This window comes from Homalodisca vitripennis, chromosome 5, assembly GCF_021130785.1.
Source record: "Homalodisca vitripennis isolate AUS2020 chromosome 5, UT_GWSS_2.1, whole genome shotgun sequence".
Taxonomy (NCBI): Eukaryota; Metazoa; Arthropoda; class Insecta; order Hemiptera; family Cicadellidae; genus Homalodisca; species Homalodisca vitripennis.
Window position 1 is genome coordinate 107,227,265 of NC_060211.1, and position 19,805 is coordinate 107,247,069.

Here is a 19,805-nt window from a genome sequence, read left to right on the forward strand (position 1 = left end):
TAAATTTCATTTTTAGAACAATTCTTTTATTCATCTTCCGAAACTCAGTGTTAAGCGTGTTTGTATCACCGTATAATCTATACAGCCGCATATGTAACTCACTCACTGATAGGGTATATCGAAATTCTAACCCACTTCTAGAAGTTGCTGAAAACACCAAATTGTTGCACGCACGTAGCTTTTTTACCTTCAAACCACGGGAAAAAGTCTGAAAACCTGGATTTTTTTTTACTTTTGAACCCTCAAAAAAAATTTCGCGATACTTGACCCCTTTTTGCCCCTTGTCCGGATTTTCTTTGAAGCCCCGATAGCGGGCGAACCGTCGGAGCTAGCTTCCGATCGGACGAAGAAATTTCATGGTCAGGAATGGAAGCAGTGATCCTACAAAAAAAGGTCCAGTGGATTTTATTTTTTACTCCCCCCTATCTCAATTGGTTTGGCCGCAATAACGCGATTACATTAAAATATTTTGAATATTTTTTTCCCCTAAAAATTTACCTTTTCGGGCTCTCGATGAGCGTGCTCCCTAAACGGTTGGTCGTGGAGCTCAAAACAAAATGTTCAATGGGATATAGAAAATTCGCGTGATCTACAGAAAACGGTTTCAGTAAAACATTTTGCCCTATCATCAAATGGTTTGGCCGCATAAAACGCTGGTTTTAAAGTATAGATTTTTTACATTTTACATGTGAAAATTCTGTATTCTGGGCTCTGTCTTAGACAGAACCTTTTGAAGTGTGATGGCTAGAAATAAAAATTGGATTTGTAATACGAAACAATGTGTGGTCTACAAAAAAGGGTCAAGTGACAACTTCTAAAAAAATCCTGCCATGGTTTAGGCCGGTTAAAACGAGGTTATGTTGAAAATTTCACTCAAAAAACTTTACCTTCTGGGCTTCGATTAGTTGGTCCGAATGTTAGCTCTACTACCTTAGATATGTAAAATTTTTAGTACCTAAGCTATTCATCAGGATCTAAAAAAAAGGTTTCAGCAGCTTTTCCTATCGTTTATCTTTCCGTAAGCCTGATAAATGCTTCTAAAATTACAATTCTTCGTCGTTACTCTTTAAGGTGTTTTAAATTTTTCAACTATAATTAGTGCGCTTCATTGCTGGTCTCCTAGCTTGACCTTTGATATTACTACGTTAACGATTGACCTTAAAACCCCCCTCCACACGTCGGGCAGTTTGGCTGAGCGGTTAGTGATAAGTTTCAATAGTAGATAGGGGACAGGAGTGTTTTTTATTTATGTTTTAAAGGGACACAACACCCTCTAAAATAGGCCCACCGTGTGTCCCAGGCCCACGTGTGTCATATAACCCCTTGTAACATTAAACCCCAAACCCCCCCCCCCCCACGGGAAGGTATTTATTCCATATGACCAGAAAATTCCTGGCTAAATTAAACCACCCTGATGTCCTTTAAACCCCTTTAACATTAAATCTACCGCCCCCCTGGGAATTTCCTGGCATGACAAGATTAAACCTCTGAGCAAATTAAAACCCCTCCTAAACATACTTAAAAATAAGGACTCCAGGGTTTTGGGTTTTTGTTTATATTTTAACACTAAACAATTCACAATCAGCCCACCAGTGCAGTCCTTTCTCCACAGTCTAAGTACTGGCTAACACCAGTACGTCGAAGCTAAAATCGGACACCAAGAATCGGTTCCCAGTTCACTTTTTGGTCGTATCTCTAACGGTTAAGCCACAATAAGCCACCAAAAGGCCTTTGAAGTCAAAACTTTAAACGTAAATCTGGATAAATTCGATAAAATGGGGTTCTAACTTTTTAACTCCCAAATCCCCTAATCTTAAGCTCCGACATAACCTTTCCCCGAATTTACCACTTATCCCAGAATTTGCAAGCGTACACTCATTGGGGGCCGCTGGGGGCGTAGCCCTCAGCGAGCCGAAGGCGAGTCTGCTCTATAATTCTCAAACTACACCAACATAATCTAAATAAATGCTTTCTCATTACTCTAATGCATTATAGTTGTAGATTTAACTTCTAATTCATCTATTCATCTAATTCATTTACAAGTACATTTGCATAAAATACACAGTGAAAAATGTATTATGTATGTATGTAGGTCTATTTTTCAATAAAGTAGAAAGGTTTGGCTACTAGAGAAAACTAAAGAACATTTTTTTAAAGGTGGGGTCTACTTTTAATGTTGTTATCAGAGTGTAACAGAAAAGAATGATAAGAACCTGACTGGTCTCAACTGTTGTAACCAACGAGGGAATGATAATACCTGTGGATAACACTAATTGAATTATGTTATTGGTATTATCGTCATTGATCCTTTAAAAATTAAGTTATAACACTAATGTTTTGTCTTTTCAGTAAGACATAAACAAACTTTGTAAATGTAATCTTTTCTTCAAAAAGCCTTGAAATAAGGTGCCAAAAGACTGTTGGAAATAGCTATATATATATATATATATATATATATATATATATATATATATATATATATATTTGTATTTTATATATATCAAAATATGGGGTTTAATGCTATTATTTTGGAGCCATCCACAGGAAAAGAAATTGATTTTCCAAAAAAGCAGCATCAAAGTTCTGTGGACTCTCTAAATAAATAGACCATATATCTTTTCTATGCATTTTTTTCTGTTAAATGGATTTTTGGATGTTGCATTGTTCTATCTTATTTTGAGATTGTACAGTAAAGTTTTCATTTTAATTCATCTACAGATCTGCCCAGATAACAGTCAAAATAAAAATTATTTATAATTATATAAATATGAAGTGTGAGCTCTAGCAGATAGAGAATACAAGATAAGGCAGACCATCCTTCCACGATGTATAGTGGCTAAACCAAGGAACCTACCTTCTTCGTTTTAATGAAATCCCTAATATTTTGATCACAAAAAATTTGGAAATGTAGAAAATAGACAATATGCAGGTAATCAATGAGGATTTGTACGCATTTCTGCCCAAGTGTCCTTCAAAGATAAAACAGGCCAACAATTTGGTCACCAATATTATCGCACGAAGTGTTGAGGGTCCAGTTTTTAGTTGTCTATCTCTTGCAACTAGTGGGGATTCTCAAACGTCTAGAACCTTATGTTGTGACACTTCACTTCTGCATTGCTCTCGAAGGTTGCTTCGTCGCACCGTAAAACCTTGGGAAAACTATTCATCATGGTGCTTTTTATCAAGGCCCACAAACAAAAGTTTATTCTTAAAATGTAGTCATTTCAATGCAGTTCGTGATATATTGAAATCGGGACGGGTGTATTTCATTGTCCTTCAGGATTCAGAGTGCTGACCATTGCCTAATTCCTGTATCTGTAGCCAATCTTCTAGATGAGTCACTCGAATTGAGCTGAACCGCAGCCATATGAGTTTTCTTTATATGAATTTGAATAAAGTACCAAAATGTTTGTATTCAAAAGGGCTATTATGGGGGTATTATATACCTTATCATTTTTCACTAAAACTACCCTTTTTAAAAGTGATTAAGGGTTGAAATTTTTAAGTAGCTACCATTGTATTTTAGTAAATGGCAATGTTTTGAGATTTATCTAACATATATATACTGATAGATAAACAAACCTACAAATTTTAAATTTATTATCTCAAACCATTACAGAGATAACAAATATTTTAGAAAAACAACCAGAAGACAGACAGACGGACAACTAAGTAAGATAGGACTATACATTATGACAAACATTATTTGTTTTGGCTTATTGAATAACATGGTAAAATTTTGGGAAGTTATTAAGGGACACCCTATATATATTTATTTATTTAATTTTATAAAATTATATTTATATGACTTGCAGTAACCTAGTTAATACATAGCAATGTTAATACTTGTACAAGTTGTATGACAAATAAATTTTTATTTATTTTATTTACTTATGAAAAAGTCGAGACTAACCCCCTTAAAAAATGTATAATGAAAAAATATTTAAAATTGTGTAAATTCCAAATTTGGAGAAAGGTTAAAAACAATATTTATAATAGGGGAGTTGGGTATACCTGATACAAATCTCTATCATAAATATTAAAATAAACGTACTGATATGTGCAAGGTGACACAATTTTAAATTTCTGATTAAATTGGACATTTCAAGTGTTATTACAAAATATATAATTCTTTGGTTATAAAAATATATAACCTTGTATATCAATATAATAATAGGATATACCATTTCATATGTTCCTAAAGTAGAGAAAACATCAATGGTGGTTTTGAGGTCTACAAGTTAACGTTTATAGAAGTTAATGCAATTTGACATAGACACTATTAAAGCCATTAGGATTAGAAATATAAAAATTGTCTTTGGTTATTTTTGGACTATTTTTGTTTGTTTATTGCCTTGATCCTAGGCAGCAAGTAATCAAGAGACGAGCATTACTACCATCTATGTTTTCTGGTAATAAAATGAAGCAAATAACAGTAATTTGAGGACTCTGTAAAAAGATTCTTTAATTCAATTTGAAATGAAGTAGTTAAAAAGTAGTAGTGCTAAAATATTTTTGAAATTATTATTCTGACTTTTTGGTTAAGATTTATCAACAATTTATTTTTGGGTATTTTTTAGATAAATTTTTTGTTTTATTTATTAAGAAAGGATCACTATAATATTAGGGATATACATAAGTTCTATCCAGTCATATTCATACTTCATAAGTTCCTTATGAAGTGAGCTGTCCAACAGTAAAAATCTTTGATAGGACTTGGTGAAAAAAGCAATCGAAGTTGCGACTCAAACACAAAAGACTTGGGATGCTGTGCCGCTTGAAGACAAAATCAAGATATGGATGAGAGGTGCCGACCTCTTGGCCAACAAATATCGGTGGAAACTAAACGCTGCAACCATGCTGGGCCAGGCCAAGACTGTTGTACAAGCCGAAATCGATTCAGCTGCTGAACTGATAGACTTTGTCCGGTATGGTCTTCTTTGTCTTAGCGATCTTGTGGTGGGTAACTACATGCATGTTCTCATGCTACACTAATACATTATGATTGTACTCACCCATAAAAGGGTAAGTAACACTGTAACAGCTCAAGTATTTGTGTAACAAACAACACAACACTACAGTAGCTTTAGTGGTGAATAACAAACATTTTTTTAAGTTTCAACTCTGTAGTGTCACTAACTTAATTAATACTTAGATTTTTTTGTAAAGATCTAATGATATGGAATCTAATTGATTAAAAGTTGTTGGGGTTGAAATTCTTGTTCAAAACTTCAAATGTTTTAAATCATAGTTAATGTTGTTTGTGTTCCCGTTGTTTAATCTAACAAATGGTGAAAGATGAATAAAATTATGTAAAGCAAAAAGTATTTTTTTTAAGAGTGTGGGTTTGACATTACACATTACACTTCTACAACACACTATATAACATACTTATAAGACAGCTGTAAAACACTGTACAACACATATCGATATTTAATGTACCTATAAAATATTAAACACTTTTGTAACATACTACATAGTATGTTTATGAATACTAAAAAGCATGTTTCTAACACACTATTTAAAACATATAGGTAAAGTACAATTTAAATGTGCTTCGTCTAAACAATGGTCACAGTTTAAGTTGTATACTGTGCCAGTGTATTATCATTTTAACCTATATAGTACTGATGTCTGTATTGTACAGTGATAATATTAAACTTATATCTGCTGACGTCTGTTTCACTTTTGTGACTTTACCAATCATTTGATTATACTAAACACTTGTTACTTCAAAGTTACCCTGATTAGTAATATCACAATGAAGTAAGTATTGTTTGTAAGTACTGTTGCTTTTGTATTTATATTGTGTTTAAACAAAACAGAGAGACCACTAGTTCAAATGGACTGTGTTTGTTTACGTTGTATTTTGTTCTTAATTTGGCGTTAATATGGTTTTATTTTATACATAAAAGGGAGGTATTAGTTTTTAAAGATACCAAATAGAGTACTTCCAAATTCCTTTGAGGTGAATACAAATGATAGGCATTTATCTCTCTATGTGGTATCCATGTAAGCAAGACCTAAATAAATTGATTTTAAAGTAAAATATTATTTGTTAGTTTTTTAAAAATTCTGTTTATTAAACCTGTACCATTAAAACTTGTTTAAAAGTGGCCAATCTGATTTTTTGTTTTTGGAGAAAAATTAAACACATGATTTAACTAATATGAAAGTTACGATTATAAAGTTATATCTGGGCTGAAAGATAATTTGTATTTACATAAATCGGCATCATATTTTTAAATCATATTTATTAAATACATTTTTTGTATTCTGGAAACTTTTTAGACATAAAAGAAAATTTTAATTATTTAAAGAGCAAAGTTAGGTACTTTGAAACATATTTGAGAAAGAATTAAAAGAACTTAATATCTTGAAAATACAATAAAAAGAACTTATAATAAAAATGCCTTAAATTTTTAATATTACCTTGGTGTTTTTCATATTTTCAATATAAACTTTTATAGCTTTTAAAGTAATCACCATTCAATAAGAAAAAGAAAAATTATCTTTTAGACAAAGTTTTTGCTGTAGAGCATATTCATTTTGTCATTTTTAATTAAGGAATTTCAAAACAATTGAACAAATTTAAGATACCCAAGTTTAAGTCAATTTAAAAAGTATATGCTTATTTTATGACCTTTTATCTTGGACTAATATAACATACGTTGTTACAATGTGGCAACTGTTTTATCATTAATGTAAATGTTCTGTCTAAATTCTAGTTGTGCAGGAAATGTTTATTACAATATTTACAAAATATATTTCTAATTAAACGTATATGTTTTGATCATGGTGATAATGATTCTGAATCTGAGAATAATGAACTCTGCAACAAGTTTCGTAGTTTAGTTATTCTAGTTAATTGTTGAAAAATACTCAATAGTGCCTTTATTATAAGAAAGTTACATTTGTTTTACCATTTTATTAAAATTGTAATGATGTAAAAACATATTTTATATTTTAATTACAGTATCTGTCTTGTTTGTTTTAACAGTTTTTTTTTTGTCTAGTAACCAAAGTTATTGAATTCATGAGTGACTCTCATTTAAGGGGGTGCAGTTTGTTTTTTTGATGTTTATTTTTTAAATTTTAGTCAGAGAGAGCCCTGCAGAAAATTATCATGTTTAGTACAAAAATATATTATGTAATTTATTGAGCTAAGTCTTATAGGAATTCACTATTACCTGGTATTACACTGATGAGTATATTACAAAAGTAACTGTAAACTTAAACAAACACAGTCACAATGTAAGAATATGCCCTGAGGAATGATGAAAATTTGTATACTAAATGAGAGTGATTGAGGCTCACAAATCAACAAGTGTGGGTTAGGAGGAATCCTCAACGTGTTAAGACAAGACAAATAGAGAGTAGTTTTTATCGCCACTAAAGGAATTGTTAGGGAAAAATGGGGAACTTTCAACAATTATTCTTAACCAGACCCAAAGAAAACAGCATTACATAAACAGTACTGATGAACTAAGTAGTACAATTAAAACAACAATGGCAATATACTTAATCAACAATAAACTGGTAGTTAGTGGTCATTTATAACTGATTTACATATAGAATCAAAGCAAGTTGCAATGCAGCCAATTATGCTCTATATATCTTATAAAATGTAAAATAAAAAGTTAAGTTTATAACTTTTTTAGGAATATTGGTTCTTTGTAATACATTTAAATGTAGTTTTCTAAGTCAGTATGTAGATTTTCTCATAATTTTAATGTGATAATAATTCTTAAATAAACACTAATAGGCATTTCATTTTTTTAAATCTTTTGACTCAGCTTTGCAAGGTTATAGCATTATATGTAAAATAGTACAACTATTTAAAAAGTATTAAAAGCTTTCACGTTATTTATAGTCTAATGGTTATTCATAAAAATTGTATGAATGTAATGTTAACAATGTTTTGACTTAACTGTTTGAAATATAGTTCTTAATTTTTTTAATAAATGTAATTTACAGTTTTAGATGAGAATAAATAATGGCTAAAAAAAATTACAGACAAGTTAGTTTAAGTACAACCTATTCTCATATCAGTGATTCCTAATGCATAATCTAAACATCAACGTAATAGCTTCGCTGAAATAAAACCTCTTTAAAAATTTTATTTTATTTATTGCCTTTCATGTACTATTTTAGTCTATAATAATAAAAAATTGTACAAATTTGACCTATTTTTTGGTCAAATATAATCAATAAGTCCACCATATTAATATTTATATCATAATAGTAGTTACAAAAATAACGTAGAAACACTAAAATTGTTATCTTTCTTTTTTACTAGGAAAATAAAATGCCTCTGTTTGTAATGGCTATTATCAGAGGCTGTATGGGGAAATGTAAATAAAAATAAAATTGTTCTAATTAAAATTACATGAATTTGTAATGTTAAGATAAAATGATCAATTAAGAATATTTTAAATGATTTCCTAATGGTAAATGGTATCTGCTATTATTACAGATTAAATGCATATTTTGCGAAAGAGTTAACGAAGTAGTACCAGCCAATCAGTGAGCAGCCCACTGTGACCAAGAACTCTATGAGGTATCGAGGTCTAGAAGGGTTTGTGGCTGCTGTCTCTCCATTCAACTTCACCGCAATTGGTGGAAACTTGGCTTATACCCCTACTCTCATGGTATGTAGACAACACCTTACATTTATCAGTAGCTTAAAATGATTAATAAACTGATACTAAAGATTAAATTCTGAGAAATATGATTCAATTTCTTTATTGACATAACTTTGAGATATGTAATAGCATCATGTTTGTAGATACACATAATAGTCACCACCATATTATTATTCACCCTTAAACGCATTTTATTCAATAGATGTAGTCAAATTATATGTATTTAAAATAGTAGTTACTAAAAGTAAATAATTATATACAAGTCACATATAATGTATTTTTGTTCTTGTATGGTTTTTTGTAATGGCAAGTTTACAAAAAACAAAATGAGAACAAACTGTACTAGTTAAAACAATTACTGCAAATGAAAAGAAGAAGCAAGATGGGCAATTCGAGCCGTACTGATCTGGCAACGAATTTCGCTATACACGCCTAGTAGCAGGAATGCATATTACGCAATAACCCCGGTCACACCATTATATTTGGGTCCCACTCGTATATCTGTAACTTTTGCAAAAAAATTATCACATAACTCAGAATAGGCTGGAAAAGAGGTAAATGTATAGTTCTCATATAATGAAGTTGAACACAGTCAACCAGTCTTCATAGTAAAAATACAATTCTTGGCAATTAATTTAACAGGTGACTGAAGTAGGGGGCCCCACTACAGCTGCCAATAGAAAATTAATTACCCCTACAAAATTTAACATATTGAGCAGAAATAATTTTATCAGGCACTGATCGTTGTAAAAACAAACAATTGTCTCAGTTTTTCATTATTTAAAAGAATGTTATTAACAAAAGACCAAGCCAAAATATTTTTAATAACATCACCTATGTTAGTTTGTAGCAAATTTATGTCAGGCCGAGTTGAAAAGGTAGAGGCGTAATCTGCATAATATACATAGGTTTTAGTTAGACATTGCTTGGTAAGTCGTTAATTGCAAGTAAGAATAAGAAGGACCCAACACGAGCCTTGGAGAATTCCACACTATCTCAACAACAGTTGACCACTCATCATGGATGGACACCACGTGTTTTTAATTTCAATGGAAAGAATTGAATAGTTTCAAAGCAACACCTTGAATGCCTTAGTACTCCAGTTTACGGAATAAGACACCATGGTCTACAAAGTCAAAAGCTCAGCTTATGTCACACTAGGTAGTTCAAACATATTCCTTTCTTTCAAAATCATTTATTATGTCTTGGATCGTGGTATCAATAGCACCCATGGTGCTATGTCCATTGCAAAATATTGGCATTCAGAAAAATATCCTCCAGATTCTAACAATAAATTTATTTATCTGTTCATATATATTTTTAAAAACATCGGCTAATACTGTAACGAGACTGACTGAACGATAATTTGCTAGATTTGCAATTTGCTGTGTCAGTTATATTCTTTTAACTACATATGCTGCTGTCCTTAGCTTCTAACAAAGTTCATGTACATAGTTATTCCAGAAATGTTGGTTATCAAATCCTAAGAAATTGGTTTCATGTGGGGTTAAAAATTAATATAAAAATACAAAGTTCTAACGTTCGGTCCACTATAAAATACATAAAACCAAGGACTCTTATCAAGTATGGAGAGAGGTTGCTGGAGTACTATATTTCTTATTATTTTAATTTAATTCCAGACGAAATTGAAAATATAGTTCAATGGAAATATTTTAAAAAGTCAGTGCAAGAATGGCTTACAACTCCAGAACTTCGATTAGCTTTATAATGAAAACTCCTGTTTAACTTTTTCCACATTGCAGTGCTTCAATATTTTGTAACACTCACAAGTGCTATTGCAGTTATATTTTAATTTCATTCAGACAAATTGTCACACATTTGTTTTATTTGTTACATTCATGTTATATATTATACTGCCTAGTGAAGTTCCTATTGTTTGTTGTTAATTAATATTTTATTTATGTTTTTACACCACTTTTCAAACTTAAGTTTACCATTGTGTCATAGCTTAATAGTCTATATTTTATATTTTGTTGTTTGTTACTACTACTATTCTTGTTTTGTATTGTTGTTATTTAATTTAGAGTTTATTATTGTTGATATATTTTTAGTTTGTATTTTCTTATTTATCATTAGGGTAAACTTAGTTGTTGAATATTTATTTAGTATTTGTGTATTCCTTCTATTTATTAACTGCCACTCATTTTTATATTAGGTATGTTTGTACCACATTCACTCCAATGTGTTACTCTCACTTACTTCAAAGTACAACATTAATGTAATTATGAATTAAACTTTTTCTTAAACACTGTGTCCTTACCTATAAGTAATTTTGACTTTGTGAGTCTATAATCTTGTAATATTTTGTGATCAATAAATTCATTTTTTTTAAATATTGGTTTTACGGGCAGAAGTTTACATCACCATTTCATATTCTTCTTTATTCTTTATATGGTTGATTTCAGCCCACATTACGTCAAATTCAATATCAATGCTTGCAACGTTGAATGGTGCTATAATTTATGAATATTATAAAATTGTATTCTACAAGTCCTCCTTTGGTAAAAGTTAGGATTTTATGCTACAACTAAGGTCGGGAGAAAATTCAAAAGTTGCATTCTCAAAAAGAATTGATTTGAGATCTTGTCAAATACCTTTTGGAATTTAAGGTAGATAGATACTTAACCTCTTTTCTCAACCACAGGATCAACATATTAAAGTATTTGTGACTAAAATACCACTTAAGAACAACCAAAATATAAACTGATTGTCAAATTATTTACTTAAGTAAAAACTTTATTTTTTTGTATTAAGAAATTGAAGTATATGTGGATCAATATATAAGTTGCAGCTAATGGTTGTGATGTCTAGGGAAGCACAACACTGTGGAAGCCGTCAGACACAGCACTGCTCTCCAACTATTATATCTACCAAGCAATGACAGAGGCTGGAGTTCCTGCAGGAGTTGTTAATTTTGTACCGGCTGATGGACCGGTCTTTGGAGATGCCATCACCGCCTCTCCCCACCTGGCTGGCATCAATTTTACTGGCTCTGTACCGTACGTACCACTGTTTTGAATTTTATTAATTTAAAAATTATATACTCGTAGTTTACTAAAACCTTTACGTATTAATTTTTGTACTGTTACATTTACATATTATATTATGCTTTTGGGATTCTAAAACATTCAATTATTCTTTTTTATATGTTTCTTATGATAATGCATTAATACAACAAACAATTTTACAGAACCTTCAACCGATTATGGACACAAGTTGGAAAAAATATTAACAGCTATAGGAACTTTCCGAGATTAATAGGAGAATGTGGGGGTAAAAACTTCCATTTTGTCCATCCGTCTGCTGATGTGACCAGTGTAGTAAACGGAACCATTAGGTCTGCTTTCGAGTTCTGTGGACAGAAGTGTTCTGCATGCTCCAGGATGTATGTACCACAATCTCTGTGGCCCAAGGTACGCAGTAATAAGTACACATGTATTTAGTGTTAATAACGACATTACTTCTTAATTAATGTTTTCCCATTGAATATTTTAAAACAGAATCTTTGTGTTTTGTTGCAATGATCTAGATCAAGAGTGGTTTACTGGAGACCAGAGACAAATTGAAAATATCTGATGTGCAAGAGTTTGACACATTTACATCAGCCGTTATCGACAGCAAAGCTTTTGACCGTATCAAGGGCTATATTGAGTACGCCAAGAAAAATTCTAATACGGAGATAATTGCTGGGGGCCAGTATGACAACAGGTAAATTGGTTGTTTACTTGTTGTGAACATCAGCTGGACAGGTTCATGTAAATTATTAATTAGAATATTCAAACGAGTTGTTGTGTATTTAATTATAATATTCAAATGTATTGTGTTTGAATACTAATCTAAATTTAATAGATAAGTTATCTTTAACATTTAAGTCATATCATTCAATGATCAATGACTACATACTACCAATATACAGACTGCCTAAGGCTGGAGATTTTGATTGAAACATTTGGTTGAACAATAATTTAAATGCTAATTGTTTGATTGCATTGGTTTTACACATATAATTCTGATAACTACTAGTTACCTATGAACACATAGCCAAACTGTGGTGTTTTAATTCAGAAAGTATCCGATATTTTGATATTACTGAAAAACTAGCTTACCGATCACAATCGTACTTTAGTCTCCTTCAAAGTACTATCCATTGGACACGATGTACTTGTTCAAACGATTCTCCCATTTCAAGAAACGATTTGATATCTGGTTTCTTTGAGTGGAAATATCTGTTTCGGGAACAGCCAAAAATTACATGATATCATATCAGGACTAGGGGAATGAGCCATTGAATTAGCATGGTGAAACATTGTCTCCACTGGCCTTCAATTCAGGATGTTTTTTCCGCCCTGCATCTGAGACATATTTATAAACTTCAAGGTAGTACTCTTTGATCACAATGCGGCTCTCAGGAGCATATTCATATGTTTGTGGTCAAAAAACACTGTAAATGAGAACTATTATTTGTGCAACCAGGAGGGTACAGAGGTAGTGCATGCTGAATCTGATAACAGTGGCTGCCAATGAGAGTAATCATTGAATATCGGATTCTTTCTGTACAGCCCTTGCATGGTTGTAACCCAAGACAGCCATATGGCCACATTAGTTTACACTGTATTTACACTCCAGTGTGTACTCTCACTTTAACACATTTACTGTACTGCGAAATTTTCGCCTATAAGGGTCACTGGATACTGAAAAATATTATTGTCAAAAAACTTACTTTGTATGTCTATGAGTTACGATTGATGTTCAAATGTGGAGCTGCAGACATAAATCATCCAAAATGTGACGTCACAAGTTGAGGAGCGCCGGCGATCCACCTGTATGGTGCGATGACGGGCCATTGACTGCCGCACGTCTTCTCGCGCAATGTTCACATGATATAATAGGCACACTCACGTAGATTCACTGTGTCCTAAATTTGGCTTATTTTACAAAAATTACTATTTACACAACTATTTACAACCCCTACCACCCACCCAAGTTCAAATTGTTTTACAATGAGTCATGGTAGGCCTTGAAATTGCACCCACGCATAGGCCAGGTTTGTCTGGGCATGTCTAGCAGAAATAACTTGTCAGTGTATTCTTGCCGATCTTGTAACAATGTCTATACTTCTTCCGCTTTAGTCTGTTTCTGTGGTCACGTTCAGTGTATTTCGCTTGTTTATGAGCGGCTTTACGGAGTCTCTTTTGTGCAGGTGATTCAACATTTGCTGTTGTTGGTGGTAAAAGTCCATTGATGACATGCAGTCTGAACTCGTACAAACTCATTTTAGGTTTGTACTTATTGTGCAGAGTGAAGGAATTCAGCAGTAACATCTACAGAACATGTATAAAAATCTTTTTATACCAGTGGATCGTTTTGCGTTCGCACGGATAGTAGGACATCATTTGGTCCGCTCAGTCTACATCACTCATATGAGTGTTGTACTTGATAATAGGAAGTGGCTTTTGTTTGTTTCTGCCTCTTTTATACGTAAAGAAACCTATGTCATTTTCATGTTCAGTGGAAATATACATAACCGTCATTTTATCTCTCCATTTTCCTACCATGATACTATTACCATACCTTGCGATTGTCTCACCCGTTTGGAGATTAGCATTTATGACATTAGCTGGGACGAACTTACGGTCACTTCTCAAAGTACCTGTACAGTACGTTTACCTGGATAGAAGTTTAGCTGCCAATGGTATACTGTTATAAAAGTTGTCCATATAGACTGCCTGACTTTTACCTAGGTAATGAGACATGAGATTCAAGACAACTTTCTCAGTATGTCCTTTTCCCCCCACAATTTGGTCACATAATCCTGCATAGACTAAAAGTTTTAAAATCAAGTCTTGGTGTTCAGTCAGAGTGTACAGTTTGACACCGTACTTATGTCTTTTTCCTTTTATGTGTTGCCTAAACTGCAGTCTACCACGCTAAAGAACCATGGCTTCATGTAGTAAAAGTTCTTTTTCGGGATAATAAATGTTCATCATTTTGTTATTGAAATACTGAACAATGAAGTTGATTTTTTCAAGTAGATCATCTGATTGATGATTTTCATCGAAGGCACAAAAATGCAAACAACGTAGAATTGATAGAAACCGATCTCTAGGCATGATGCTAGGAAACAACGGTAGAGCGAACAATCTGTCTTTTTTTCCAGTAGTCCTGGAGCCTACTCATTTGTATTGTTCCAGTGTGGAACATAAGTCCAATAAATACTTTCAGTTCAGCAACTGTCAGATTCTTCCACACATTTATCCTCGACTTAGGAGTTAAATTTGGTTGCAAATAAACGCTATGAAACGTAATCATTTGAGAATTTACACACTCGTTCGAGGAAAACATCATCCAACAACAAATTGAAAAAATCCAAAGGAGTCCCATCTCCTGGTAGTGGCACAAGCAGAGTGTCTACCCTTTCAAATTGAATAGGCCTCATACCTGCAGTGTAAATACACCATGTGGGGCATTCAATGTCAATATCAGGGTCAGCTTCACTTTCATATTGTTCTGAATCATCAGTGTCAGCTTCATCAACCAATCGCTGCACAGGACCATCATTATTGTCACAGACTTCATCTTCAAACTCACCTAAAACTAGCTCAGCAGACGTGGAAGGGGTTGCCAAATCCATTTTAATAAATATACAATGCACTGTAAAACATGTAATATCAAACTGTACCACGTACACTACACAAGGATCGCAGGTGATCCTCACTGTACTCAACGAACCAATACGCGTATGAAGTACCTACAGGTTCATAGCAACAGGCGGAATAACCTCAAACGCATGGCACGAGTTACGGAGTCAAACTGAGCAGTCTTGCGTTCCTAGGCAAAGTGTCGCGCCAGCAATCCCGCCGTACGGCGCGCCAGGGACCTTTGGCTCACCGGCAATCCACCCGCACTGAACGTGTTAAAATGTAAACTATTAATAGTTAATAAAATAAATTGTGATTTTGTCAAAAACTACATCAAATATGTGAATTTAAACTAAATAAAAATTGTAATACTGGTGCTATAAATTAAATAAAAATACTTTATGTATTTAAAAAAATCATGTAAAACTCTCTTATTCTTATACCATCATCTTTTGTACAACATAATAAATAGTCTCGGAGATAAAAGTCTATTTGAATCGTACACAACCTACATTTTCATGAAAAAATTGATAGATTAATTTCTCCTAAGAAATATCAATTGTCAGCAATGATAGTTTTGTTATGAGTTGAAATGAAGAATAATTATATTCTCAAATCACATTTTGTTTTAGCTAGTAACCAATGATCAAACACAAAAATTAAAAGTTAATCAGATTCAAACAATCCTATACAGATTTATTTTTTACTGATTTAGTATTTTTGTCCTGTTGACTAACACTGATATAACTATTCTGTGCCTTACAGCTGGTTTTGAATTTATTAAGTTAAGAAAAATATGATATGAAAAAATAATTATTGGCTGATATTAGTTAGTTTGTGTATACAAAATCAACATTGCAATTAATTGTTCTCATTGTAGTAGTAACTAAAATTTCTGCATAACTTCACAAAAAATGACCACCAGAAGAGCCCATAACCACTCCCGTCCAAAATGTTTTATATATATATAAAACACGGCTTGTAGAAATGATAACTGTCCCAAATAAGTTGAAACTTCATGCATCTTATAAATATCTCGGGTGAATTCATTCAAGATGGCTGCCATTTAAACTTAAACAAAATCCACAACTCCGTTATTTATGAACCTAGAGAAAAAACAAAAAGTGTTCTGGAATGCTCAAAACATTAACTAAACGTTTTGTAATCAAAAATTTTTGTTGTTGTATCTCAAACCATTTTTAATATATTTATTACATGTAAATTCCATTTGAATAAATTAATAATACTTCAGTTATCACAAAATCTACTTCTTCCGAGTGAACAGCAAGGACTACTTTTAACCTTTTGATTCTGACCAAAATTAATGTGGCTAACGATCAAATTTCATCAATTCCTCTATTGCTTTTACAAAATACTAAATTGTGTGATTATACCATGCAAATAGGCTCTCGGCTACAGGTCTAGTTCCTGTAGTTTAAAGAAGTTATACAAGTAATCAAGGTTTTAGAGGATTGTAACGTTTATTCTTAATTCAGTCAACTGTAATTTATTACATTTTATTTATTTAAAATTTTCTGTTTTTACTTGAAAGCTCTCACCCGCTTATGCACTTTGCTGTTACGCATCACATTGGGCCGTACACTCCACTTATTTCCACTGTTGAAACGTTCCATGCAGTGTCAAAAACTAAATCACTGAATGTATTTTACAGTGGAGGTCTTATAATTTTTTTTTAATGTTCATTAAAATCTATTAATGTTTGTTTTTCAGCAAAGGATATTTCGTTCAACCAACAATAATTGAGACAAAAGATCCCAAAGATAAGTTGATGACGGAGGAGATCTTCGGGCCGGTACTGACAGTTTATGTGTATGAAGACAACAAAGCCCACGACATCTTGACTCTGATCGACACATCCACTCCTTATGCCCTCACTGGTGCCATATTTGGTCAAGACCAGTAAGTTGGATTTAGAAATAAATTTTGCTTGTAATTTTTGGCAAACGTTTATGATTGAAAACTCAATGCATTGCTAGTTAAAGCGAAACAGATTGTGAGAGGTCGTGCGCACATGGCTCGTCAATACCATTAGTCAGTTAATCTCTTATTTGTTGTTTATTCTCGTTTGTTTCTTTTTTTTACAGTTAATTATTTTGTTAATAAGATTTGAAATTTTGTGTTATTTTTGGGTGTAAATTGCAAATATTATTGTTTTACATGGTTATAGAAACAGCTAAGACAGTGGTAATTTTTTTTGCCTGTGTGATATATTAAACTAAATTTTATATGAAAAAGTTTTTAATGAAAGTATTAAACAAAACCTATTTTTTCAATGTATAACTAAAGAACTATGGTATTTATCTAAAAAGGTGCATAGACTATATCTTTAAATGTAGGGATGGGTCGATTCTGATAATTCAATACATTGATTCTTAGCGGTATGGAAGATTCTCAATACCCGATTCCTACAATAATATTTTCAAAGTATTTTATTAAAAATCATGGATAAATTAATGTAACGGAAAAGCTTTAAATACACTTGAAAAATCACGATTAGTGATGTGTCGAAGCTGAATCAGATCTTGTCAAATAAGTCACTTGGACAACAGCTGATCGGTACAACGCAAATACTCTAAAATACTCTGTATTAAAAAGTGTTGATAAAATAATAATGTAATATTTTCAAACAATATTCTGTACATAGTTTGTATTTTAGATATTTATGATTGCGTGAGTATCTATTTATGGTTAAAGAGGACACAACGCTAGATTTTAATATAAGAATTTAGGTAGGATAGTGAAAGCAGATTACAATCTTTGGATTACATTCCTCTTCCAATCAAGTCTTTATGGTATCTGCCCATCCCTAATAAAAATGGTGATTCATTTAATTTAGATTGGGCTATATTCTTATTTCTTACTGAAAAATAACATAGGATTAAGAATTGAGAATCGAGACCACAATTTTTATATTATATTGTTAGGAATTAGCACAATGTTACTTGAATGTTATTGGCATTTCTTCTATAAACACAAATAATGTCTTGACAGTGAAAGACTTGAAGGCATAAATCAAATCTGCATAAAAATTCTCTTTAAACAATATATTTTTATTAGTTTATAAAATTTTATATGATAAATTGTTAAAATTAAAATATTTTTAGGCACATTGCATAGTTATAATTTGATTCGCTTGAGATCCTACATTTGGTGTTTTATTACTTCTATCTGATTGATTCCATTTGACATTCCTTAACCCTAGAACTGGCAATGGTATCACTCTGTAGTGGTGGCTCTATTTTAACAGCCTCGCAGACGTTTCTTATAATGTATCAAATTTCATTACTGTTAGTTCAAATATAAACTATTATTTGTCAATGTATTCACAACTATATGGAGAGCATTATAATAACAATATCTTATTGTTTCCATGGAAACGTATTTTTGTTTTTTTTTTAATAAATGTAAGAAAAATGTTTTTTGGGTATTATTTTTGTAGATATTCCGTTGTGTAACTGCTTAGCAGTAAGCTTTACATCAAAACTATAAATGTATAACTTATTCAAAATTTTGTCCTGATTCAAAAATATATAATATTGTAACTTTTACCTCAAAACGTATGTGTTACAGGGCTTTGTATGAAAAAGCGCGCGTATTTACTTATTTTTAAAAATGCGTAGATTTCTAAATAAATATTATTGTTCGTGGGTAAACATAATCTCATGACTGCATTTATACTTATATAAGTATGACAGACAAAACAAAAATAAAATAAAATAATAAATGTTAATCTTACTTTATTTACATATGTACAATATATAAAACGTTTCATTTTTAACTCATCATTTGAAAAAAATTGAAAACTATAACCTAAGAAAGCTAAAAAACAATAATAACAACACTAAAACACTATAAAATACAATTTCCACAAATACTATTGGATCGTAACCTCAAACACAAAATCCGGCACTTGTTTACAGTTTCACAACAATGTGGTTGACTCGTACTACGTTCACGTCAGCTGTCCATAGAGAATGTCCGATGGTTTACGGTAAACAAAGAAGACAATAATCGAAGTAAGAACAGTAAATCGGTACTATAGTTAATGCTCTTCCAGAATATATCAAATAAAAATCATTTATATGACCTTAATTGCCTAAAATTTCAATAACTGTACATGTCTACTTTGGCGACGAATATTCGTCCTTGCCAAATCGGACGGGCCTTTGGCGACGAAAATTCGTTTCATACCAGCTGGAGGGTTAACAGTGCTTCAGGCCTTATTATGTTAACTGAGACAAACTAAAACATGTTGGGCCTGTATACTTAAAGGGAAAGATTAACATCTGGAAAAGATGTTTTATTGTCTTTTAGGTAAATTTTAATGTGCTTATTGCAATCGCCCTCATAACAGAATTTCGTGGATATTTTTTGGGATTTTCTCCAATCATGACTCCCAGAATCCAAAACTACAATGATCTGAAACTTTATATATATATATATATATATATATATATATATATATATATATATATATATA

General features: G+C 31.9%; 1 protein-coding gene across 1 annotated transcript in view; it reads left to right on the forward strand.

Annotated features, from left to right (window-relative positions):
• LOC124362677 (delta-1-pyrroline-5-carboxylate dehydrogenase, mitochondrial) overlaps positions 1-19,805 on the forward strand; it is a 67,713-nt gene that overhangs the window by 34,057 nt on the left and 13,851 nt on the right. Inside the window, 6 exon segments of the mRNA XM_046817377.1 lie at positions 4,714-4,928; positions 8,477-8,651; positions 11,478-11,665; positions 11,857-12,079; positions 12,196-12,374; positions 17,036-17,224. Coding sequence (XP_046673333.1) covers positions 4,714-4,928; positions 8,477-8,651; positions 11,478-11,665; positions 11,857-12,079; positions 12,196-12,374; positions 17,036-17,224 — 1,169 coding nt within the window.